General features: G+C 47.1%; 1 protein-coding gene across 1 annotated transcript in view; it reads right to left on the minus strand.

Annotated features, from left to right (window-relative positions):
* Positions 1-9,904: 9,904 nt before the first annotated feature.
* The window catches only part of LOC149341396 (uncharacterized), a 41,631-nt gene continuing 24,890 nt past the window's right edge, over positions 9,905-26,645 (minus strand). The window contains exons 2-4 of the mRNA XM_089541962.1: positions 20,363-20,697; positions 12,971-13,284; positions 9,905-10,784 (exon numbers count right to left, since the gene is read on the minus strand). Of these exons, the coding sequence (XP_089398088.1) occupies positions 10,610-10,784; positions 12,971-13,284; positions 20,363-20,697 (824 nt within the window). The 3' untranslated portion in view covers positions 9,905-10,609. The remainder of the gene's footprint in view (positions 10,785-12,970; positions 13,285-20,362; positions 20,698-26,645) is intronic.

Here is a 26,645-nt window from a genome sequence, read left to right on the forward strand (position 1 = left end):
ATGCATTCTGCGTACCAAGACCAACTAGCCCGTCTTTCCACTTTAATAAGTCAATGATGAGTTATGCGACCCATTAATCAGCTTAACTCTCGTGGACATTCTCTTGGATGCCGCGGTGGCTTAATAATTATGACGCTCGGCTGCTGACCCGAAAGAAGCGGGTTCGATCCCGGCCGCGGCGGCCGAATTTCGATGAAAGCGAAATTCTAGAGGCCCGTGTACTGTGCGATGTCAGTGCATGCTACAGAACCTCAGGTAGTCGACATAATCCGAAGACTTCCACTAGGGCGTTCCTCATAGCTTGAGCCGCTTTGGGACCTTAAACCCTATAAAACTACACCAAACCAAACATCCCCTTGCCACATTATTTCTCCCGCATTTTAATGAGACGTATCCACTGCAGTTGATTCTGTCACTAATGGCACATTGCGTGAACGTTCATTAACTATTTTTTAGCTAGTTTGGCCCGATGTAATCAAATGATATTTTTCATTCAATTTTTCCTCATGCTTATCACATGCCATTGAATGATTTCGAGACGAGACTGGATGCATAGCAGCAAAACGCTAGCCGTGCCCCAAGAAGGTCATTACTATCTGTTTTTCATATACGTACCAAGAGGAGAAACTGCCGATGACGCATTTCATCCATCTAGGGCGTACCGGGAAGAGGCGTAGAGTTTCTTACTATAGCTAGAGAGAAAGTTGGAGGCACTACACTTCATCCACCATGGACAGGCACATGGTGCCTGCCCATGGATTCGTAAAACATGGATTCGGCCGTAAAAATATAGCTCTTCTTGAGGCAAACATCGAAGATATGATTTGAAAATTTCCATACCAACCTAATGCTGAAATTTCATTTGTGTTAAATCTATTGAAGAAGTGCAAAACGCAGTATCGAAATAACTTAATCTGCGCAGGAAGCAAAGAACCAGGGCGCTACTACCAGTTTCGAGGTACAATCCACGCTTTCGGCTTAGCACTATCTAAGCCAAACACGAAACCTAGTCTTCCCGGCATTCCTGCGGTGGATGAAGTGTTCGTTAAGAAACGCGCACAGACATTGGCGCCAGCCTTTCCTGTGGGTGATATTTAGAAATCCTATGGGCAGAGGAGGTTTCGCATTTGGCTTACTTAGTGTTGGGATGAAGACGTGAATTAAGTCATAACCATACAACATTTCTCAAGGCAAACCTAAAAAAAATGCTTCGCTGATTTCCATACGAGCCTAATGCCAACAAAGTCATGTTAAATTTTATAAATATTTAAAAATGCTTCATTAACAGAATTTCATTTGCCTAGGGTGGAGAGCATCGCGACTGCTGTGGCTTTATTTAGCGACTGTATCGCGGAGCAGCCATGATTCCGTGGCAGGATCCACTTTTCGGTCCAACACTAGCCAAGCAAAATACGAAACCTCCTCTTCCCTACATGCCATTGGTGGGTGAATCGTTCTTCAGGAAACATGCGTACTCGGTGGCACCGCTTTTCCCTCTAGGTGGTTCTGAGAAACTATACAAAATCACCGCCAATACCTCCTCAGGGCGCCGCGTTCCACTGGCTGTGTGGCAGATGCACTTAGACAAAAAAATGATTGATTGCGTCGGGTGAGAAACCTTACTCGTTAGCGCATGTAACTAACCATGTTTACATGATTCGTTGCCGTTATTGGGCAAACCATTGTGCAAGTAACGGGGTACCGTTCTTCGGGACCGACTGCGTTGAATTAAGCAGCGAAGCACTGAGTTTGCTGAAAAAAAAAAAAGAATAAGTAACTAGACTGATGCTAGAGGTTTATAATTGCGTTCCGCCTTTCACGCCCATGCACAGCGTAAAACTGTTTCCACCAGCCTGTCGGGAGCTATCGGAGGGTGCATAAAGGTCGCAGCGGGGGTGCCACACCGCGAAGCTCACGCACTATTTTTGTATGGGGCTGTAGCGGCGTCTTTCTTTACGCGCGATTTTCTAAGAGCGCAAATCGCTTCTCCCGTTATCTGCGGGCGGCCACTTCACGCGGGGGTCTAGGCAGTGGGACAAAGAGCGCACCTATCCGTTCTGCATACATCTACTTCTGTGGCACCCTAAACTCGCGGATTACAGAGCCATAGGGGGAGGGGTTATGCGTATATGCATTCAAGTGCGTTAAATCGTTGAAAGCCGCGAAGAAAAGTAAGTATAAAACTAACCCTACGTGCTATCAGCGATTCACGCCCGCTAAACATTTCGTTTAAGCTGTTACTCAATAGACATTCTCTGTCGTAGAAAAAGAAATGGTAAAGTGGGCTCGACAGGGATGCTCGTCACAGTTTTTGAGGGGGCGCTCAAATTGTATAAGAGGGATGTCCTGCTGGCAACACCTGTGCTGTCATGGGCGCGAATGTAGCGCTTTCGATGAGCGTGAGAGAGGGCGCGTTGTCGCCCGCTGGGACTCCTGCTTTTCGTTTACAGATGGCGCTCACAGCGAGCGGGCACGCATCGAGTCACCATGCTGTATTCGTGTTAAACGTGGCAAAGTCAGGGCAGAGGACATCTTTATTCAAGCGGAAACAGCAGCTTGAAACGCTGTAGTTGATTTGATTATGTGCGTTGCTTTAATATTGTTTCTGTCTCCTTTTTTAAAACTTGATCAATAAAAGAAAGAGAGTGAGAGAGAAAGGGCTGAGATCTTGAGCTGCGCAGATAGATATTGTTGCTCTACTATAGCCTCATGGCAACTAACATGGTCGTCACTTTTTTCTGGCCGGCAACAATGCAGTTTGACGCGATTTTTGTTTAGTTCGTGGTTGCGCAAGCGTAAGTTCGATCGTCACTACAGCGCCCTTTGAAGCCCAAAGTCACGTGTTTCCTTTTCGTTTGGGAGGTTTTAGCGTGCTTCCAAAGAATCCCTGTTTAATAGTCACAAATAATTTTGTCGTGGCTTAGCAAGTACTTCATGCTTCGCACTATACAGCATTCACACACACCTGCACCGTCTAAACGCTTAAAGAGCTTCCCAAGTTCGACAATAGTAAAGTGGGTAGCAGCGGGCAGGGAGGGCGGTACCCGTTAACAAGTTTAACGTTTCAAAGCGCTTCGCTAATAGGTTAAACGTTTTATTGCACTCACTTCTGCTGCGCGAACAGCTCGTGGCGCAAACACTTTCGCGCGTGACGAACGTAAAAGAGACAAGCAGAGAGGGAATCGGCGGCCCCCACGAGGGAGGGGCGATAGGCGCGCTAACGTCGTTTCCTGCGCCGAGCGCATCGTTCGCCAAACAGTTTCACCGCGTTGAGCGCACGCGTGCACTATACTCCTGACACAAAGTCGCCCTGACGTTTACGAGGTGGATATTGAGTTCAAAGAGCGAAGGGAAGAGAGGAATACGGAGGAGTGGAGGGGGAGGGGGTCAGCACAGAAACGCGCCGAATGAAATCACGCGTGCAATGTTCGCTTCTTCTTCAAAGCGGCGGGAGGTGCGCGCGCGTGAACGCTTGACGAAATTGAATAAGCCGCGCTGTTGCGGACGCCACCCGACGTGATTGTGTTGGGGGTGCGGCGCGAGGGGAAAGTTTTCATCGGTTCTCGAGGCGTAGGCGCGGAGGCAGGACACGCGAAGCTCGGTGCAGGCAAGAATGCGAGAGACAGAAGATAAAAAGAAAGAGATGAATCGGGAAAGAGCGAAACGGAAAGACGGCAGGACGTCGCCGCGGGACGCTTCGCGTAAAACTCTTCAGTTTCATTCTTTATTTTTTTTTTTTTGCGCCGCCCGAGCGCAGTGTGAACCCACGCTATCTCGCGCCAACAGGAGCGCGACCCTGTGGAATCGAATTTGTCCCCGTGCCAACCAACCTTGGCAATGGTATTTCTACTCGGACGTGTAAGCGTGCTCTGTCTTCTCTTTAGGTTTCGCTTCTTTTCGCATGTGTGATATTTATTTCCTCGTTTGCTACGCGTGGTTTTCCAAGAAAATGCCCTCTTACCTCACTTCAACGTCACTTCGAGGGACACGACAATGCGTGCCAATTGTCCCTGCAAGCCCTCCGTTCGCGGTGTTTACTGAATAAACACTGCTCAGTATATATCCAAAAAATATTTGCTGAAGTCATCCGGCGGTTGAATATGCATCTATTGATATCTATCGACTACTCCAACAATTTAGAACCGTGACGAGCGAAGTGCTTAAGTATAACAGGAGCTAAAGAAGGGGAATGGGAGTCTAATATTGCCACTGTACGTTAGTGCTTGCCGTGTGTGCTCGTGAGTGAATGTTTTAACCTTCCGAAGTTAATACGCCGCTTTTGCTTATTAAAAAGATGTTAGGGATCCCGTTCTACCGGAAATCCGGCGTCGCCGCCATCGTGGTTGACGCTGTGAGAGAGAAATCCTCGGAGATGCAACCTAGGTGGGCTACCCAGGTCATGTGACCTTTTGGCGACATTATAACCTGCCCACCGGATTGCGAGCAAACGAACCATCGAGGCAGGTTTCAGTTCATTTAAATGATTGATCACGAGAGGTTGCTTGGCAGGAGCAACCTGGGTCGCACAAAAAGTCCACCGGTGGCAGCACCTGCCATAGCAGGGCAGTGGCGCATTGTGCAATCGCTGCACCACTGCGCCAGGGGTGGTATGAGGGCTCCCAGGGATCAACGAATGTAAAGTCGGGAATGACCAATTCCGCATATATGATCGTTAACCCATTAAAGCTATTACGTCATACACTTAAGGCGGAGCTTAAGCGTCCCCTCCAACTTTTTTTTTTGTTCAGGACGTTGGTAATGAAGCGGATTGCAAGTTCAGCGAAATGTATGCCTTCACCTTCGTCAGTTAGGCCATTCCAGCGGTTCAACACCATGTATATGTCCTTACCACTTTTTCCCGTGGGTGCACATTATATGTTGTTGAGCCGAGCATCAGCGCAGTTCATCAGCTTTTTTTTTTTTTTTTGATGCGAACTTATTCCTCGCTTTCGCCAGTTTTCTGCCTCTTCTTGGAAGGATTACCTGCTCTATTTTGTGGTGCTTCGCTTGTGCAACCAGGTTTCTACCCACAGTGACGAAGTAAAAGGTGCTGAGCTGTTAATGCCTCCCGCAGGGACACTCTTAAAAAAGGAGGTCGCTTTGCCTAACTAACGAAACGTTAGCAGGTGGATGCTTGTCTCAGTACTCAAGAACTCGTCAGCGAGCCGCGCTTAACTAATATGCTAATATGCCCAGCATATTAATTTCTTCTAGTTCACTTACCCTTTGTGCTGTCACTCATTTACGTACCCGTTACAGCGTGAGCACTCGGAGATCTTCAAGCAAAATTTATTAGAAAAGCATGTTAGTTCAAACTATGGTCTTCGTTATAAAGCTTTTACAGACTTATTTCTGTGATTGGCTAAACGATTGCTAAGCCTTTAATAGCAGTTAGAGGGAGTAAAAAAATAAGTTTTTCGAGCTTCTCACTAAATCCCATAGTAGTAAGCAGTAAGAGCTAAATGTAAACTGCAGTTAGTAACTTTTCATAAACCTTTTTTTTTTTCCGAGAACATAGAAAGTGAAGCCAGGCTTAAAAATTCAGATGTTTAATAAACGAAACAGCGCCCTTATTTTTCCTATCTCTTTATGCCTGCTGCTGCTTCGGTGCCAGTAAAGTCAGCCTGACAAAGATTTGTAGTTTCCGTAGTAAGAATTAACAAAAATAAAAAATGAACAAGGGAAGCGAAGGGCCGAATATACATAAAGTGAACTAGCTCTAGCGCTGCAAAACGCGTATTTCTGTGGCGCTATTAAGATGCTAAAGATTAGGACATGCCGTGGCAGCATGCTTTCAGCTGGCCAGCAGCGTGCTGGCAGCTGCCCTGAGAGAATAAACTTAATTTTAACCTCCAGCACGCTTCACAAAATGTCGCGTCTGCCAAGTCGATACTTTTATTTCAAGCGCAAATAGAAAATCAAATAATAAGTTTTTTGTATGTTTGGTTCATGTTTTATTACATTGTCACGTATTAGGTGCGGGATTGAGTAAGGCGCCGTAAATTGACAATAAAACGCAGTATTTCTTTCGAAGAAGTCCTTTCTTCTTTTTTTGTTTCATGCTTGTTTCTGCCGACTTGTCTGTCGCACCTGACGCAAAAAAATGCATCTAAGACGGATAAGGCTGAAATCATTTTCTGAAGCTTTTGTAATAAACTTATGCGATATTTGCGCTCTTGAAGGAACTCTCTTTCTTAAAACTTGGAGACGAGAACTTCATTGCCATAATGTATTTCTAGTGTAAATTTCTGGAGCCTTCTTCGGCCCGACAAAGCTAAGAAATCGTGTTAAGTTTTGCAGCAGGGAACTTTATAACAGCCGTGGTTCTCAAATGATAGAACTAGGGTTTCAGGGCTCAGTAAAGACAACACAGTAAATAAATGAAAAACAAGCACAAAAGATGTTTAGCACCTGCCAACGCTTCCATGCTTTCTTTTCTTTCCAATTCAATATCTATAGTTGGAATGCTTTGCATTTGTAATTTTTCTTTTTATTTCCATTGAGTAATATGCTTTCTTTCTTTGTCTTCACATCAGTGTCTTTTGTGAGTACAGTTTGTATTTTGGCCGTGTTTTATTATGTTCGAATTTTCAGCTTTAGATGACTCCATCATTCCCTGCTTGAACTATACGCAGTCTGCCAACGCTTCCATGCTTTCTTTTCTTTCCAATTCAATATCTAGTTGGAATGATTTGCTTTTGTAATTTTTCTTTTTATTTCCATTGAGTAATATGCTTTTTTTCTTTGTCTGCACATCAGTGTCTTTTGTGAGTACAGTTTGTACTTTGGCCGTGCTTTATTATGTTCGAATTTTCAGCTTTAGATGACTCCATCATCACCTGCTTGAACAATACGCAGTATGCCATGCTGAATAAATAAAATAATGATTATAATAAACTACACTTTGAATCAACACGTTTCGGGGAGAGGAGGGTAGTTGATAAACTGAGAGTATTTGGGAATTACTGCAGAAACACGCTATCGTTCTTATATGCAAACAACTTCTGAGCTCTCTAGTGGACGCGCTTGTCTGTCGATGCTCAAGAGCAGCCGGAATAGAACGCCGTGCAAGATATCAGCCTCCATCATGCATAGGAATAAAATCGCTTCTCTCAGTTTTGAATTTGTTTCCTTTATATTCTTTGTAGTCTTTATATTCAACGGCTTATTTGGAGAGCAATGGCATCTTATATTATTTATGAAAGCAGACTTTAACACGAAAGATCGCATAATGAGTGATGGCTTGATGAAGCGCTTGAGATCAAAGGTAGTCCCAAAATTTGCAAATAATAACAAAAATGAAGGGGAGTGTATATAACACCTTGGGTAAAAAGAGAGAAAAATTTTGTACTTGACTGCGCCATAGCCGAACTAAAAAGAGAGTTGTTTCGCAGTAGATTTTAGCTGCAGTAGAGAGAATTCTGGCTACGTACCCCCAAGGAAGATGTAACGCGAATCCCGGCAGAAAAGCACGCATGAAGGGGGAGTTAGTTTATGTTATCTCATGTCATAATTTGCGTGCTACTCGTCCACTGGATATGTCACTTCAAGGACCTGCGTAGTGATGATGACGGTGATGTATTTTCGTCGCGCAGGAGTCATCATCACTCTCCAGGTCCTTGACGTTACTTATCCTGTGGACTAGTAGCATGCGAATTATTCTATGAGAAAACCTAAACTAACTGCCCCTTCAAGCCACGGCCAAAGAACGGAAAGTGTGGGGTTAATGGTCAAAGCAGATGTTTAGGATATGGTATGATGGTGAATATGTCTACAGCGTGTAAAATTTTAAACCATTTAGCTTCCTGTCGGATAGATGGTAAAACATTTATGAAAAGAAATAGCAACAAAATTAAAACGAGGTTTGATTTCAGTCAAGTGAAACAATATGCTGAATTCCTTGGCTGACAGATTTTGACACTAGAGTGAATATTGATTAACCATCTTGCTAGTTAGCATGTTATAGTTGTATTCTAATGCTCTACACAGCTGATAATGCCATGTCGAAAAAAGCGCTCTTATAACTCGAAAACACATTGGTGTTAACAATTGCTGACAGTCTTAGACGAAGCTCCCTGTATATTTTCCTATTGCACAGGGTAACGTAGATTTCGCCATACGGTCATTGCTCTTTTTTTTTTTTTTTCAAGAGCACAACAAGAACTCCGAAATGGTCTCCCGGATATTATACTCTTGTCGGTTTCCGGTTCCAAGTGGCATTTCCTCTTTTGAGAGACCTGCGCTGCAAAGGTCAAAGGTGCCCGGTAGGATGTCGTCTCCTGTGTCCGCCTTTATTGAATTCGCCTGCATCGGCCAGTTGGACAGGCTAAGAATGATGGTGACTGCAAATTTATTTTTGTGGTTTTGTGGCTCTTGGCTAATGTGCGCGCATAAATTCTCACTCCCCTCATCTCACTTTTCTGCGCGAGATGAAATTTTTTTCTCTGGCGACGTAGAAGTTTGCTGTTCGTAGGATGTTCCAGCTCTTGTACGTACAGGACATGAGGAGGAAAGGATATTCCCAACGCGGTTGAGACCGAGTGTTATTTTCAGCGCTGTTATTTTTGACATTGATGGTACGAAAGAAGAACGTCTCCCCAGAAAAAACCTTATAAAAAAATATGACTGGTGGTTTAGCATTGCTAAGCACGAAATATCGTGCTAAAGCACAGTTTCTTGCGGATGGACATCCCCGCCACGTACGTGAAAGCTCGATTGAGGTGTCTGCTGACCCAGGGAACCAGCTGCGTGTCTGCTTTTTTCACCGTCATTGCCAATTTACTCAATGTACGCCGGCGGCCTATGCTCTAGTGCCCCGTTTCTGCAGCAGTGTTGTACAATAAGCCAACATGTATTGTTCTGGCGCCGTGTTTCTACCACAGCGTTATCCGCGTCGACGCATGCAGCGTACATCTCTCTGTCACTACCGCCACACAGCTCAGAGCGCGAATATTAGTTTGATAGTTGATGAAGAAGACGATGTTGTTGTGTTTCTACCCCCCCCCCCCCCCCCACCCCCTAACTCTCTTTGTGTGTTCCCGTCACATCTGTATCTACTTAGGCCATTCCCAGAGGCAGTGCGTGGTTTTGCTATTGTGGTCTTTCTCCATGCACGCGCTCCCATGCAACCTCCTGACAGGTGGAACCGAACACGAGGGACGCATTCGACTCCTGGATTCCACGTACCACCACTTCTACCTAACTGCCACGACGTGTTTTCCGGAGTTCCCCTTAAACGGCACCCAAGGCAGCAGTATTGACCCTGCGACTTTGTGTGTGCATCTGTCAGGGTGACATGTCTCATCGCCTGCTGCCACCTGCGGAGACGAGCGTCTGCCATTCAACCGCGCCTGACACAACAATGTGCAGTGCAGAGCGCGACAGAGGCGTCTTCGGCTGCGGCGATAGCCTGGTGCTCTCGCGCAGTGGTCAGCGAAGCTGATCTGCTCACTCCGCCTCGGGATCCAATCCCACTCGCGTATATGTATTTGATTTCTTTTTATTTATTTATTTCACTTGGCACAAGCTCACAAACATCGCAAGGTCTTGCTGGGGTTTACCCGTCGGAATAGTGCTTTCGCACCAATACTGCAGTAGCGTCCCGCTCAAATGGCGGCGTGGTTGCTTTCTAACTCCCTGCATGCGTTCATCACTTCTTTCACAAACCTTTCTTTTTTCCGTAGGTCCATCCACAAAATGCTGTTGTTTATAACGATGTTCAAAGGAAAACAGCAAATAAATACATCACCATGAACGTAAACAGAGAAATAAAATTGAACAAACTAACAAGGGTGTCTCCCGATTTCTTCATAAAGCCTTTATTATTTTCCAGCTTTTTACATATTTATATTGTAGAGAACTCGAAACAAGCGCGTTGCTCTACATTATGTACATGCATGAATCCTAGACGTGGGCGCAAAGGAGAAACCAAAACACGGCTCAGGAGAAGCAGCTTCATAGATAACTTCATAGAGAACTATTTTCCCAAGTTTGCAAGATATCAGTGGACGTCGCTTATTCCGGGGCATTTGTAACCAACTGCTATTTCCTTTATTTTTCTTTCCCCGCGAAGCCTTGTAAAGACTTAGAGATAACCATTTACATCTATTATTCATGTTCTCTCACAGAAACTGCATTTCATGTAGGACTGTACCTATAGGTACGTACTTAAAGTTCTAGGGAAGAGCGAAGTCACCTACGCTTTCTAATATGATCGCCTAAATTTGCCACTGCGCCCATGTAAAAGGCGAGTTGCCTAAAAATTGAGTTGCATCTTCGTTTATTGAAAAAGTTAGATGAAAGCAGAATGGTGCTTCTTCAATTGATGTATGGCTTCAAAATAAGTGACGTGCGCGACGACAAGCCGTCTTCCAACAGGTGGCATATCAAATTGACAATTCTTGGCTACCTAAGCGCTCATGCGTGTAAGAATTACAATGCGAGAAGGCAATTTATTTCATGAATTATTTGTTTTTAGCGGCAGACGAGATAACTAATGTGAAGCAAAATGTAAAATTGAGATTCTGTTTTATATACACATTTTGCTGTTAAGTCTAGTACTCCGCAGCGGCCTCTATGGCTTAGCCCCGCCATCTGAAAGGAGTCGATGTCACACGCCCTTGCACAGCAGCTGGACGTGCTCGCGAGCTCGTAGCCTAAGAGTCACGATGCTCGAAGTGCGGCCGGAGCTGGCTGAGTCGTCTTCGTCTTCAGGCGACTGGGACTGGGGCTTCGGCTCGTTCGATAGCGTCAGGTTCAGTGGGGAGCTGCTTGGAGCTGCTATCCTGCTCGAAGCGAAAAGAGTGCATGTGCCAAGTTAGGTTCTGGGATGGACCTCGATTTTGCTGGGTGCCACTCACTCACTCACTCACTCACTCACTCACTCACTCACTCACTCACTCACTCACTCACTCACTCGCTCACTCACTCACTCACTCACTCACTCACTCACTCACTCACTCACTCACTCACTCACTCACTCACTCACTCACTCACTCACTCACTCACTCACTCACTCACTCACTCACTCACTCACTCACTCACTCACTCACTCACTCACTCACTCACTCACTCACTCACTCACTCACTCACTCACTCACTCACTCACTCACTCACTCACTCACTCACTCACTCACTCACTCACTCACTCACTCACTCACTCACTCACTCACTCACTCACTCACTCACTCACTCACTCACTCACTCACTCACTCACTCACTCACTCACTCACTCACTCACTCACTCACTCACTCACTCACTCACTCACTCACTCACTCACTCACTCACTCACTCACTCACTCACTCACTCACTCACTCACTCACTCACTCACTCACTCACTCACTCACTCACTCACTCACTCACTCACTCACTCACTCACTCACTCACTCACTCACTCACTCACTATCTTGCTCACCCACACACTATCCCTCACCTCATATAGCTCTTTCAGTCTCTCCCTCTCACTCTTCCTCATCTACCCGCTTTCACTTACTCACTTATTGCAACATAGTGTACCTACGCACGCAAGAAAAATAAAAAGTGCCCACGGCTACTGCGAAATGTGAGCAGACGTATTCGGTTATGCACTGGCTTTCTTCTCCCAGTACGTCAGCAAGGGGTGCAGGCAAAAATCTTTATTCCTGACTTGAATACTTTTTCGTAGTAAATTTTGCTGCGGTGGTAGTCGGTGCCGTTCGGGTGGCGTAAAGATAGATAAAAACGGCGACTTAGGGGCAATTTAATGGTGCTGGTACAGTAAATAACCTTTTTTGGCACGAGGGTGCTTAAAAGCGAGCGCCCGTGACTGAGGTGCCTTAGAGGCCCAACAACACTGTTGATCGTCGTCACATCGTTGTAATGATATTTTCTTACTAATATTTGTTCACTGCATCGATTGCATGCAGAGCTAAGCTCCGAGCTTGGTCCTTCGCACTTTTGTGCGCTACTAGCCTTTTTTTTTTTTCTTTTGACACAAAGAATGTGGTATGCATCAGTCTTAGACGCAACGTCTCGTCGATTGAAAGCACAGGGTAACTTGTAAAGCCGACTTCACTGCTGCAGTGGTTACAAAAAGGCGGAGACCATCGCTTGTTGGTCCCACTGAACGCGGCCGCCAAACGAGCTACTGATCTGGATCTGCAAATCGATCTGGAGGGCAAGTTGGTTTGTTGTGCAGTGATGTAGGCCGTAGTTAATTCCGTGATTCCCGTTATAGCACGGTAGCCATTGTGCACACGTCACGAATGATGACGCCGGCATATACATCACATTTCACATGCGCGCATTCAGTAGTGCACGTAGCGTGAAGTTGGGCGACGCTCGGCGAGTTCTTCTAAAAACGTGCGCACTTGAGTCCTATAGAAAGGTGATCTTGTCTGAGTTGTGTACTAGCATAAATACCAGTTCAATGGCAGTACCACTGCAGGCTGAACTTGATTCCAGGATATACTGGAGGCAGAATGGAGCCTTACACACAATAAAAACCGTCTGCCACTTTTTTTTTTTGGACTTCTAATGTTTAGTGTGCAATGTGTAAAAGGGTAGGATTCACAACCCCTGAACTTCATTGAATCCACTCGAGGCTATAACGGACATCAGAAAATCCTGAGGGTTCGCCCTGCTAATGCCTCACACTGTATGTTCTGGGACAGCTTTTTATTTGCTATAGAAGTTCCGGGCGTGTGCTGTCAGCTTTTAGACCTGTGTGGTTGATTCCTCACTTTATTGTGTGTGGTGCAGCGCGAAACAGACGAAGACAAAGTAGAAGTCGAAATGACTTTCGTCTGTTTCGAGCTGTACCATCCACAACGAACTGCTATTACCAACTCGCCCAGCTATCCGTCCTTCTTCAGTGATTCCTCAGTGTGTGCAGTTGGAGAAGCAGTTGCTTCTGGGTCGTATAGGCTTCTAACGGGCTGTTACACTGAATTGTGCCCGCGTGTATAGAGGAAGCAGCGACGGGCACGCACCCTTGCAAGTGAAAGGCTGCCGTGGCAGGCGAAGGCGCTGTCGCGAAGAAGTGGTGGTGGTGGTGTGGCGGGGGAGGCGGTTGCTGCTGCGAAGCGGCGGCCGCCGCTGCCGCCGCTGCCAGGAAGGGGGCCCCCGACAGGAGCGGCGGCGCCAGCCATGGGTCCAGGGGCAGCGTCGGCGGCGCTCCCAGGCAGCCGCCGCCCCCCGTGCCAGGACCAGGGGAGGAACCCCCAGCGAGTCGGTGTTGCAGGGCACTCTGGGATTCCATCTTCTCCTGTCGCCGCCACTTGGCGCGCCGGTTCTGGAACCACACCTGCGCCCGACAGGTGAATGAAGCGGGGAGGCCGTTCACACAGATCGGAAACTGTGGACAACTCGAGCTCTGCGTACGTTGAAAACATTCAGCTACATATCTCAACGATGAGTTTAGACTATCAGCTGACTATCTTAACCTTTTAACCCCAGGGTTATTTAAGAAAAAAAAGAATGGGCAAAATTTACCAGACATTCTTATTTGCTCATATTTTTTTTATCATGCCGTTATGATTCTCAAAGTATTTTTTTATTGTATTATGATGGTTGTTACTGCTGAAGAAAGCTCGTTTTAGTAAACATTTTCCTCAATGCATGTAACTGTTATGACATTAGTGGTTCTGAAATGGGCAGGATATATTTGAACAGACGCACCGAAATAAAACATCGGGCGCCTAAACGTTGCTGCGTAATAGTGCAAACGTGGTTTCACGCACGGGATCTACTTAGCGTGTCATCGTCGTCATCGCTCTAGTCGTTGTCGGTGTCCATTGAGGATTCAACAACTATGCCAGACTCCCCCTTGGAGCATTGGGATCATCGCCACTGTCCAAAATGCTGCAAGGAATAGCTCGATCTTGAGAAACAACGCCGCCGCCAGCATTACGCAAGAGTGCTACCATTTTTCAATTCAAGTTTATTTGCATCTATACATGTACAGATGACGGGAGTGCAGACAAAAAGCCAAATGGATTTGGCTTGACGGGGTCTGTACCCCCTACAGAAATGGCACTGTGCACAAATGAAGAGAACGCAAAGATACAATAATGGATAAACGAAAAAAAAGTATTAGTGAACATTCTATAACAATCTATGCTATAACAGAAATACATACGGCCAAAAAAAAAATCAATGATAGAATGCTGAAAGGATTTAAAAAGCAGAAAGCATAAAGCATAAAATTATAGAAATAAAATAGCTTTGAAATTCACAAACATAAATAATAAGTTACTAACAAGAAAAGAAAATTGGTTAGACATTCATGGCGTCAGTGTATACTACAGCAAAGCAAACAAAACAAAAAAACGAATCCACAATGAGCCCATAAAAGGAGAGCTACGTTATTAAGTTTCTAATGAGTTTCACAAAGATGGCAGTGTGTGGCGTAACATTTGTTGACCGTAGTTAGTGCGCGTTTTAGGAACGTACCATGTTTCTCTGTGACGTGTGTTGTAAATGTTAGAACTCATTGTCAATAGCTGTCAAATGACAGCTGCAAAGCTTGATATACGTGTCAAATGCGAAAACACAATTTTTTTCTGCGTCTTCTCCTGCTCTAGAAAGCGAAGGCGATGAATGAGCCTACTTTGTTTTTGCAAGTAAACGCAAAATATCATCGGGCTTGACGAATGTGACGCGTCATTAATAGCATTGCTCAACGTTTCATGACGAGTACAGGTCGGGGCTGGCGGTTAAACGGTTAATCACTTTTCCTAATAATCCGCACGCGCTCTTAAGGGAACATACATGCTGTATGCTAAGTATCATTTTTTATGCGTTTGGCTTGTTTTGCTTGCTTTCTGATCCCCAGTAAAGAATTCCTTCTTATTCATTCTTTTTTTTTAAGAAACTTTCTCCAGGCAGGCAGCGTCTGCATGTTCCCCATTTTTTTCTCCCCCCCCCCCCCCCCACCCCACCCTTTTCTTTTTCGGAGAGAAAGGTAAGATAGAAGCGAGCTCACTGTGTCTTGGCATGTAGCTGCTATAACCCCAAAGTGAAAACCGCAACTGCCGCTACCTTGCGCTTCCCTCGCAACATCGGTGGAGATGCTTTACTCGTTGAGACTAAAGCAGTGCAACTAAGCGGACTGTGTTCTTATAGTAGGGTGGGTCGCGTGACAGATGTTGACGACTTTTGTGTAGCCGGGGGCCACCCACAGCCATCGCCATCTGTAACATTTATGTGAAGCAAGAATGAAGAGCAGAAGTTTTAAGCTTCCCACGATGGGTAGGAAACAGTCGCAGAGTGGGATTATCGCCTAAGACTTTCGATTATGGTGCAAATCTAACCTGCTTCGCCTTTTGCTACCAGCGGATTTAATGGAAATGTGTTTGAAGTCCTTCAAACTTGTGAATGGATCGCGGAATTTTACCTGTTTCAGTACAGAGCCAGACTAGAAAGACCGTCAGCTTTTCTTCCTTTCTTCGCGCATAACTCGAAGGGACAGAGACGAACTTTATTGCGACAAGACTTTGAGCGTCGATGATATCCAGTGCTACATTGACCAAGGCCAGAACGTCGTTGAGCAGGCCCGAGACAAAAGCCAGGCTCATCACGTCAGGGTATTGGGGTATAGGTAATCGGGCGATATTGCATTTACTCATTTCCTTTACTTGCCTCACGCACACATTGGATTTTCACTTCGCTCGAGCAAGAGTATAAAAGCTCGGCTAATACAATAGTTCTATAAATATTGTGCTTGTTCACCAGTACCATAACGACACAATCTGAGCTTGCAAAAGTGATGTTTTCTTCGGTGTTTTGAAAAGAAACCGCAACAAATATTGTGTCCTTGTATACCAACTGCTTCCGAAAAAACGAGGCTTGTTTCCGGACAAAATACTTAACGATATGCTCTGAAACCACTTGTTCCTCCCATAAACGCGCATGGTTAAACTAGAACACCCTCATTTACATCGCGCAAAACGAGAAAAATCTCCTGTCTGCTCGCTTCCGAGGTGGACAGGTCGTGAAGCTGCTCTGTGAGACTCGACGGAGCACATTACAGGTAATCAATTTAGAGAGCCGGTACCTGGCCAGGACGTCCGAACCGCCCTCGAGAGAGTGAGAGGGAAGAAATGAACTGAACTCTCAGTAGTCACTGCAGAGTGAGAACGGGAAACAACAGAAACGCAGAAACAAAGGAAATGAGCATGGCAGCAGCGGCAGCATGCTCGTCGAGTGCATAACAAATCCCGGCACGCCCGCACGGAGCTGGGGCGTCGCGGTGTGATATCTCAGCGAGAGCGACAGTGACACGCATAGCTGATGAGTCTCTCTGTCCTCGACGCCTGCTCCTGCCACGCTCACCCTCCTCCTTTCCCCCTCTCTGTCCCGGCGCACGCAAGAACCTTCTCTCCCACACCTTCGAACCTCGCTTGTGCGGTAGCCTGTGCAACATGCGCGCGGCGTTGTATGTATACCTTCGGCGGCCGCTCTCACCGACGTGGGGTCGCCGCGCCCCGCTGGTTATTCCAAGCGCGGCGCCAACGCACACAATGCACACGCAGGCTTCGCGAACGTGTATACCTTATTTGCCGTACACACGCTGCTCCGGGAAAGGAGGACGGGGTCGGTGGAGAGGGGGCGACGAAGCGCCGCGCACCGGGGCATTTTATTAGGCCGTTTAGGCTCCGCTCAGATGCGCCAGAGGGACCCGAGTCAAGCAGCCAGCTGCGGTTTATACACGGCCACTGTATCCATGCGACCCACTGGAGCTGTAGCTTCGTATCTCGCTCTCCCCCGGACCCTTCCCTTTCCCCTCGCAACGTCGTGTCCCGGGGGCAAATCCAAAGCACAGCTCTTTGGCCGCAGTGTTTGCGCGTGAACGCCGCTGCGGTGCGGTCGAGGGGAACTTGTGGAGGCGATAATAAAGCTATGAATATGCTAACGAGCCCCCCCCCCCCCCCCCCACCTCGCAAAAGGCCGGCTTTTGTGACCGGAATATGAGATTACCTGGTTTGTTTCGCCCGGCGTGCAGCGAACGACCTCCTTTTGGGATCCTGAGCATCGGCCCTAAACGCTCTGGTACGGTACGCGCGGGAAGGGGGCAGAGGGGGCGACTGGCTAAGCAGATGAAGTGCTGGGAGGTTAATGGGAGGAATAGGGGAAGGAAGCGGTTTGGTGAAATTGGGAGCGTTTACGAGAGGGGTGTAATTGTTCGAAATTGGCCGCTTTGAAAGAGGGCGACTTGAATGTGACGTTAGCTCGGGCTTTCGGAAGAATGAAGCGTCTTTATCTTTTTTTTTTTTTAAGAGTTACCGTCGCTCCAAGCACCTCGATCCCTTCTCTCGCCGACAAGGTTTGTGCGGTCCCTTTTGAAGACGTTTATCCTGTTTTGAATTCGTTTGTACTGTTTCTTTCTTTCTGTTTCGTTTAAAAGGAATGAGCGCTGTTCGAATGCGTGACTGTTGCAGTGATCTGCCGACTCTGGAGGAATAAAGGCGGTCAGCGGCGCACTACACTATGAAGTAGTGCTCAAGCTGCCATTTATTGTTGATGGCTAGAGGTGGTGCTTATCAGGCCGCGCAAACATTGTTCGCTGCTGTTTGCGACTCCTTTGATTTTGTACAGACCGTAAGGGTGTGCTCTCTAAAGAAATGAGACGCAATTTAAGCTGCGATATATAGGTAAACAGGTTAACCTTCCCCACCGTCAATCCTTAGAGTTGAAAAAAGAAATACAGTGCTTGCCTAGTTCAAAGTGAGGCAGGAACTTTCGCAATAAAACTGCCGTTGCAACAGCTGCATGATTCATTATTTCTTGTGACATTCTATACAAATTCCTAAATGTAACTTCGTAGTTCTTCTCAGAGGAACGAAAAAAACAAAAAATAAGCCTTTTAAAATCACCTTGACACGAACGTTTCTTCATCTCTTGTTATACGCTGCTGAGCTAAGGTCCGCCAATAACTAGAGCTGGAACTGTCATTGCGGCATTGACTTAGTAACAATGGGGTTCTGATACTGAGTACCAGGACGCGGGTTCAATTCTCAGCCGCGGCGGCCGCATTTCGATCGCTGTGCAATGCCAAATAAACCACATACTGAGATTTTAATGCGCAGCAAAAAGCCCAGCGGATGGTCGAAATTGATCTTCAGTACTCAACTGCGGCGTACCTGAAGCCAAGCTGCGGTTCTGACATCTTAAAATCGAATGATAATTAGAAATGGCTCTACATCCGGGACTCTACCACGTGTTCCAAATGTTAGAAAATTTAGTTTTGCGAATGCTAGATAGATGTACAAGTTCCCTAATTAAACAGATAAGTGTCTCTAGATGGTTTGCAGCCATGCGACCAAAAAAGAAAAAGCAGAGCTTCTAGAAAGCAAACTTAGCAACTAAGAAGACGATCAAAACCCTTAGGGCTGCCATGGATTGATGAGGCCCCTGAGATAAGCCTGGATGATTATTTCTTCTGATTGTATCTGCATTAAACCCTGGCCAATCTCCCACTGTTGATATGTGCCATCGCTTCTGCGGTAACAACAACAACAAACAGAGACTAGCGTCATTATGAACAATGGCTCTACCATCTTAGTCATTGGTTGAGTTGGCTGCTTATAGCATAAATTAATCAATGGACCATAGTGCTAGAAAGCTTTCAATATTAAGCATTTAAAGTTCATTTTCGCGTGAAAGAGGAAAGTAAAAGGATTAATTAAAGAGCGGACTGTGCGAAGAGATGAGGCTACCATTAAAGTAGATTAGGGCAGAATGAAATTAACGGCAAGAAAAAAAAATTAGGAAAACCGAGGTGCTAAGCGAAAAGAAGCATCGCTGTCCACCGCACGCGCGTGTCGCGTTGAGAGCACGGACGCAGCCGAGCGTAAAATGAATCTGTCGCGGATCGTTCCCTTTTATTGTTCCTTGCTGCTGCCAGCCCGGGTCTCTCGGCGGGCGGTTGCCGTGAGAACGCCTCCCCGCCTACCCTTCCATCCCTACCCTCCCCAAGGCAGCAGCAGCAGTAACAGCAGTAGCGTGCACTCTGATGCGACACAAACGCTCGCTGTCCTCGCACCCGCCGTCAGGTGTCGCAAGTGTACGTGGGGAAGTCTCACGCAGCCAGCCCGCCGGGCTGGGGAAAGTACGTTCTCCGTTATTTTTTTTTTTTACTTTGGGAAAAAAAGGAGTCTAATTAACGCTGCTCCCCAGCAGCGGCTTGCACCCACTCCTTCACAGGCCGGCGCTGTGTCCGCGCGCGACGCGAATTGGAAATCAACCGCGAGTGAAAAAGTGGACCCCGCACCGGAGTTAATTGCGATCGTCCGTACACAAGCATCACGGGTCGCGACGGAGAGCCACTATAGTGTGCATGCGAAGGAGCATCCGTGGGCACGCGCCCAATTAAACAGCCAAGCCGTGTATGCAAGGCAGCCCTTGGCTTAAGGGCGTGTATACCTGGCGTTCACAACTTCATGGTTAACAGAAGTTTGCAGTACCTTTTTTTTAGCGATGGCTGTGCAACAGCGTTTCTTTCTGAAATAACCGGTATCGCCGTTACAGTATTCGTTGTAGTAGCCAAATCTTCCGAGGTTCACCCACTGATTAAAGAGAGTGTTATCCATCAGCGCTGGTGTCTAAATCCCTATGCGCGCTATCGAGAACGCGTTATTTGCGATCATGTGGTGATCCGGCTGGGCTCAGGAGCATGTGTTTTAAAGGAGAGAGGGGGGGGGGGGGCAATTTAGGTACAGATTAGTTATTTGGCGTCCTTATGCACCAGTGCATGGAATGAAGGAGCTGTTTTTTTTTTCTTTTTACCGAGGCCGAGGCGAGGGCAGGAGCGTGAATCAGAGAAAAAACACGAATTAATGATACTAGTCAAAATTAAGAGGAATGCGTGGACTTGAAAGGCACACTTAATGCAGCTAACAGATAACCACGGGTGGTCTGTTGGGGTGCAGGGTAGAACCCAAGAGAAAGTAAACGTACTCTAGTGATGGGCGGCAAACCGTATTAGGAGGTGAGGTTGGCAAATCTGCAGGGGAGAGAGTGGCCACAGTCGGATAATTGGAGGTCAGTGAGGGAGAGGCCTTTGCACTGAAGTAGACGTCCCCGGGCTGACAACGACAATGATGACAATGCTTATTTGATTACCATGTGACTAATGATAGTGAGGCTGTATGGCTGTCAGTGTGCACTCCCGAGAGAATCTCTTCCCTCCAGCGCAGGCTGAGTGACATCTGGACAACTTCCTTTGTTGGCAGCAGAACACAATGATTTTTAATGCTAGCATACTAAGCCGCCGATGCCAGCATTAGTTATTGCGGAGACAGTCTACTGTAGTTCTTCAACTTTTAATTTAAAAATGATGATGATGACGACGATGATGACTGTGTGGAGGAAAAAAGGCTTACCTGCACCCTGACTTCGGGCAAGTTGACCTTCATGGCCAGCTCTTCGCGGCTGTACACGTCCGGGTAGTGGGACTTCTCGAACGCCCTCTCAAGCTCATGCAGCTGGAACGTGGTGAAGGTGGTGCGGTTGCGTCGATGCTTTTTTTTGGAGCTGCCACTGGCCGCGCCTCCTCCGCAGGCCGACGAGGAAGACAGCGGCGAAGACACCGAGCCGGAGCCACCGCCGGGCGCCGATGCCCCTTCGGGGGGGAGCGGCGCGGCACTCTCGGGCCCGGGACTACCGCGACTTCCGGTTCCGGGTGACAGCTCCGGCCCGCTGGACATCTCCAGGCCAGCTGTGCATAAAATGTGAGGACCGATGTTTCTCTCCAAGCCGAGAGGACAGAAAAGAAAACAGGATTGTCAAACTCTCAGCGCGAAAGCACTACTTCCCGAGGTCTAACCGGTTTTTCGAGTTTGTGTGAAGCTAGACCTTGACGGCGACCTTAGCCAGTCCATAAATAAATATTGCCGGGGCTGGGATTCGAACCCGTGGTTTCGCGAACAGATCAGCTGCCCACAGCACGAGAGCACTACGTTAATGCTGCGGCCGATCATGCCACGTATGTAACTGCAACATACTCTCGCACTGTGCACCGCACATCGTCTTCATCAACTAATACTGCTAACGAAATAATATAGTCTGCAGACATGCTGACGACACAGCAAAGCAAAACCATGAGCCGGTCAGGCTAAACTCATGCTTTCGCACGACCACACGGTTTAACTATGTTAAAACCTACCACTTTTTGTCCTAAAACATAAGTTGTTATGACATTCATAAGTATATTGAGAACGCTTGACATTATGTGGCGCTGCATAGAAACAGAAACAATAAAAAGATGCCATATGCACGGGAATTGTATGAGCACGAGGGCTGACAACCAGACGAAAACAAACTAAACCGAAAGCTTTCGCAGCTTTAACCAGCATGTACAGCCTTTGTCAAAAGTAACCAGGCTGCATGGTTTGCTTGTATTTGTATAGTATTTGTATAGTAGAGCCTTTATGGCTTTCCCTAAGGTCGAAAAGTTCTTTGAAGGTGAGGACAGGGGTTCTCCTTACCATACAGAGATTTAGAGCTTGAGGGCTGGCATAATAGTTTAAATATACGACTGCGAAGCAAAACCATGCAACCTGGTTACATTTGACAAAGACGGTACTTTATTTTATAATACAATACGATAGTTAGCAATTCCTCTCTAAGAGTGTCCTAGGCGATGACAGCCGAGAAGAAATTAATATCATACCACACGTTGCTGCTGTACCCAGATTTTACAAGCGTAAAAGGAAAAGAATTTGGGTGTCGCTCTCACCGTGCAAGCAAAACATCTAAAAGAAAAAAGATGCCGTGTATATACTTCCGGCGCCTCTCTGTCGCAGGGTTCTTGTCCCCATCATGTTCGAAAACGGCTCCACTCAAAGGCTTAAGCCACTTCAAATGGCTACTTTTAAAAACAACTTTTCATTGTGGGGCCCACAGAGCGGCACACAATGCCGCAGAAGACGGCTCTCGAACCCGCTGTGCCACTCGCGCGTGTCTCCAATGCTCCCGTTCTCCTCTCCCTCTGCTCTAGATTGTGTACGGAACACGCGTACTACGTAGACATGCACGCACAGCTACGGGAGCACGCATTCGCGTATGAAAAACGAATGAAAGAAATATGCAATGAAGGAAATATAAATAAATGAAAAAAAAAGAAAAGAAAGAAGGTAGCCGTACGCTTGGAAGAGGACGGGAGCGAGCGATGGGAGATGTCCCTACCGGCGCACCTAAAGGTGGTACGGCGCTCTGACAAAAAAAGACCTCTGTCGGCGCCGCCGCTGTCTTGCCCGAGAGGACTGTTCGACGCGGCCGCTTTGCTTTGCTGCTTTGCTTTCTGCAGCCCTGTGTCTGCGTGCGTGCGTGTGTTATCTTTTCCCTTACATGAGCTCGGGAGAAAGATGCCCGGTACGGAAGGAGGCAGGGCAGAGGAGGCACGAGGGAAGGGAAGAATGAAAGGCGGGCCCGGCGCCAGGGTGCTGGAAGAGAGGCGAAATAAAACAGAGGGAAAGGAGAGGCAAGGAGAAGGTGCGCATGCAGGCAGAGAAGAGAAGAAAAGGCAGGCTCGGCTCAGAATTCGCGCTACACAAATGTTTGTGGAAGCCGCCGCCCGCCCCCTTCCCCCTTGCGTGGCGCTCGCTCAGCCCCCCCTGCCCTTCCTAAACGGCGGCAGCAGCAGCAGCCCGACTCGTTTTCGGGCTCCCTGAAGCAGACACGACGGGCCGACCGGCGGCGACGGGGTGTCTGCAGTCCTCGTGGATGTCGTCGTCTCCTAAACGGCTACGCTTTAAGCCAGCTCCGCGTTCACACCAGGCCCGTTCAGCGAGCACAAATGGAAGGGGAATGGGGATAAAGGGCACTGGAAGCGGGAGAGCGATGGGGTGGGGGAGGGGTCTATGCAGCGACAACCGCTAATTTTGTGGCTCCCCTTCTTTGGTGCGCCGTGTGCCCCTCGCCTCCTTTTTGTGCTAAATAGCCCGTTGGGGAGCTAAATTAACCCCGCGAGCACGATAGAGAGCTTTTTCCAAGGGGCTACCCCGACAGAAGGCGTGCGAGCCCCGAGAGGACAAGGATGGGAGGGGGGTTGTCGGCAAGGGACCGCGCGAGATCGGGGGTCGGTCGGCTGGTTCTGTGATCGGCGAGCATGTGTATGTCGGTCGTCGCCGGCAATTTGATTCGTGTGAATGTCTGCAGATGGCGCTGCTTTTCGCCTAATTGTGTCCCGATTGTACTGCGCTGAGGGGGCTTGGAGTGGTGTTAGCTCCGGCCCAGTGGCCCGTAAGCCACGCTTGTATGTGGGTCGCTGCGCAGCCGGTGTTCGTTGCAGTGACATATGGACATGTGGTTTGTTTATTTTATTGACGTACTTTATTTTTCACCGGGATGCATAGCCGATGTAAACCACTGATGCCTAGAGCGTACACTAGCCGCCTTTTACGGAATTTGGCATTTAAAGGACAAAAAAGAAAGAATACTGAAAAATTTGAACGGAAGCAATAACCACACTTTTGTTATGAAATTGAAGAACCCTTTTGCAGCACTTCATTTCGAGAGCCCGTGCAAACTTTTGTGACTTCTGCTCCACTTAAATAGTTCCCCATCATGTGCAGGAGTCATCAATGTCCAATTAAAGCTCCTCTCACTCTCGGGTAGGCATCTTGGCTTCACATTTTTTCGAATGTCACGAAAAAGACCAGAAAATATATGGTATGGTGCTTTCTGCATGCCTGTTTTTTTTTTTTTTTTACTTAGCTCATAATAGCATTTGTAGCGAATGGGGCTCTTGATTGAACCGCCAGCGCTTCTATAAAGTATGCTTTTCAGAAAAGAAATTGCACGAATTGATTGTAAAACATTTTATTCGCCGGAAAGAGCTTGGTAAGAGGTCGTGTTAAGTGGTCGAGAATACGCATCCCTCGACGACTTTGTCAGCCCACTCCACCGCCAAAACTTGCGTTCTGGGGTTAGAGCTAACCAGCACGGTCTCCCACCGCTCGAGAGAAGGAGCGGTAACTAGATCACCCGGAGGTGGCTCTATTTTGCAGTCCCACAGGATGTGATCATAGGTGGCTCGTTGGCCACAGTGTTTACAATTTGGGTTGTAAAGATCTGGATAAATGTGCGCAAGGAGTGATGGGGTGCGTATCGATCTCGTCTGTAGACGACGCCACGTAACATCTTGTTCTTTAGTCAGGCTTTTGTCCGGAGGGAGGAAAATTCTCCTCTCTAGTTTAAAATGATTGGTGAGATCATGATATATGATCATGGAGTCCTTCGTGAAATTCAGGGAGCCAGACTCATCCACTGCCCGGTCGACGAAACCTCGGGCTTTATTGTGGGCTGCCGCGCTCCCCGGATTCCCCGAATGGGCTGGGACCCATATCAGTTCGGAATAATTTGGTAAGAATTTGGTTGCGTTGAGGATTCTAAGGGAGGTGTTTGTAATTCGCCCTTTTGCGAAATTATTGATACCCATTTTGGAATCGCTGAGGATGATGCTCTCTTAGGTATGCGCTTGGGCGAGGGCTGTAGCCGCCTCTTCTGCCGTTTCAGAGGATTTCGTTTTGATTGTTGCCGAGACGATGTGGTTACCATTCTCGTTCACAGCCACAATTGCAAAGGCATTCATATGTCTGTATTCTGCCGCATCTACATAAAGTGTTCCAGCGCACTGTCCGTATTTATTATGTAAGGCTTTGGCTCGTGCTTGTCTTCTACCCTCATTGTGTAAGGGGTGCATGTTTTTGGGGAGTGGTTTGATTAGTAGGGCCGTCCTATAGTCACGGGGTAAGTCTACTTTAGCACCTTTATTCGTATGTTGAAAGTTAATTCCAAGCCTGGTAAGAATACTCCTGCCAGTTCTGGAATTGGCTAATCTCGCTATTTGAGCCATTAAATGGGCTTCTTTCAGTTCATTGTAGGTGTTATGTATTCCTAACCTCATAAGCCTTTCGGTTGCACGAAAGCTGGTATAGATAAAGAGATTTAAATAATTCCTTGGGAAGTGCATAGTGCCTTCATCGAGGATTCTGACGCCGGTTGGCGTTGACAACATTATCCACCGCCTGTAAGAGCCTGTTCGCTTTACTTCATGGTAGAAAGTAAAAGCCTTTGGCATAGTTCTGACATGGTCGTCACCGTAGTTTAAAGCTGCTCTTTTTATGTCACGACACCTTCTGGTCTAGAAACGGGTCATTATTGCTTTGCTTAGTCTTCTATGCGCGGCTTTTTTAGCGCGAAAGCGCAACTTAAGACGGTTTCAACCAAGGACATTGTGTGAAGCTTGACCTTGAGGGTGACCTTGGCCAACCTGGAGAAATAAAATAATTACTGCAGCGACTGGATTTCGAAACCATGGCGGCGCGAACAGGTGAACTTCGCTGGCCACTGCACGAGAGCACCGTGCTCTCGCCGCAGCAGATCACGCCTTTGTGTTGTTGTTGTTGCCTGAAAAACGATGGCACACACCCGCGGTGGGGATTGGCGAGGGTTTAGTGAAGATCCAAACAGGAAAAAAACTCATCCTGGTTTATCTCAAGCGGCTCTTAAATATAAATAGAGGAATCTGGGTTAAACTGCAACACACTCTCGCGCTGTGCATTGCACTTTGACGTCTCCATCAACCTCCCCATCTGCGGCACGAACAGATCAGATCCTCTTAACCTCGATCAGAGCTTAACCTGAGTCTAATATCGCTGCCAGGCGTGTTGACGAGCCAGAAAAGCAAAACCTTGAGCTAACCAGGCTAAACACATGCTTTCGCACGTCTACTCGGGTTAACTGCGTTAAAATGCTACCACATTGTTTGTTCTCCTTTTAACGACCACTGAAGAATGAGGCGCGCCTGATTTTCTCTTTGTAAGTGCGTTCACCACTAAAAACTGGTGGGTATGGCACTTGCAACTGTCTTTCCCTCTTTCAACGAGATGTAGAATGACGTGACGGCGAATTCGCTTTAAACGACACTTATTAGGGCTAACACATGACGGAACATGAAGATTTTAAAACATACATGCATTGCTTCAGGCGACCTTTATTCCCGTTGCGTGGTACATATAAGCACTAAAAATGAGGATGAACATGTTGAAGAAAAAAAAAGTATAAATCATGTGAGCCGGAAACCAAACGCGACCTTCGTCATATTGTTTAACCCCTCAATATCTTCAGTTTTTTTTTTTTTTTCACCATGAAAGTGAAGAAATAGGTGTTAACGCACTTAGGGCCATATTGATGGATCTCCCCTGTATCAACGATATAGCGTGTCAGCTGATTCCTGTGTTAATGTGTTCCCGCTGTATAGTGTGAACCAATCCATCATACAGCAGCTCGCCCAAACCGTCACGCTTACCTTTAAGCTGTATGCTGTGTGTAGCTTTAAGCTGTAGCTTGTACTAAAGGATTAGACGAATGGCTAGAAACCAGAGAGAAAATATCAGCTTCACAACAGATGGACGTCAGGCTGCTGTATTTTGAGAGATTTGAGATCTATATCTCTGTTCGGGACATGTAAACTCCACACCTGCAAGCACCTCTTTTTTCACTCTTTAATCGGCATGTTCCGTGCTGCAAAGAGAAGACGAAAATATGAGTGACACAGGGACAACGAATAACGCGTCTCCTCAACATACCTGCTGCTGTATGGGTTCATTGACACGACTTATATTCGTTCCTCATCCCTAAAGTACACGTGTAAACATGGGG

Source organism: Amblyomma mixtum, chromosome 5, assembly GCF_055824585.1.
Source record: "Amblyomma mixtum isolate Tamu chromosome 5, ASM5582458v1, whole genome shotgun sequence".
Lineage (NCBI taxonomy): Eukaryota > Metazoa > Arthropoda > Arachnida > Ixodida > Ixodidae > Amblyomma > Amblyomma mixtum.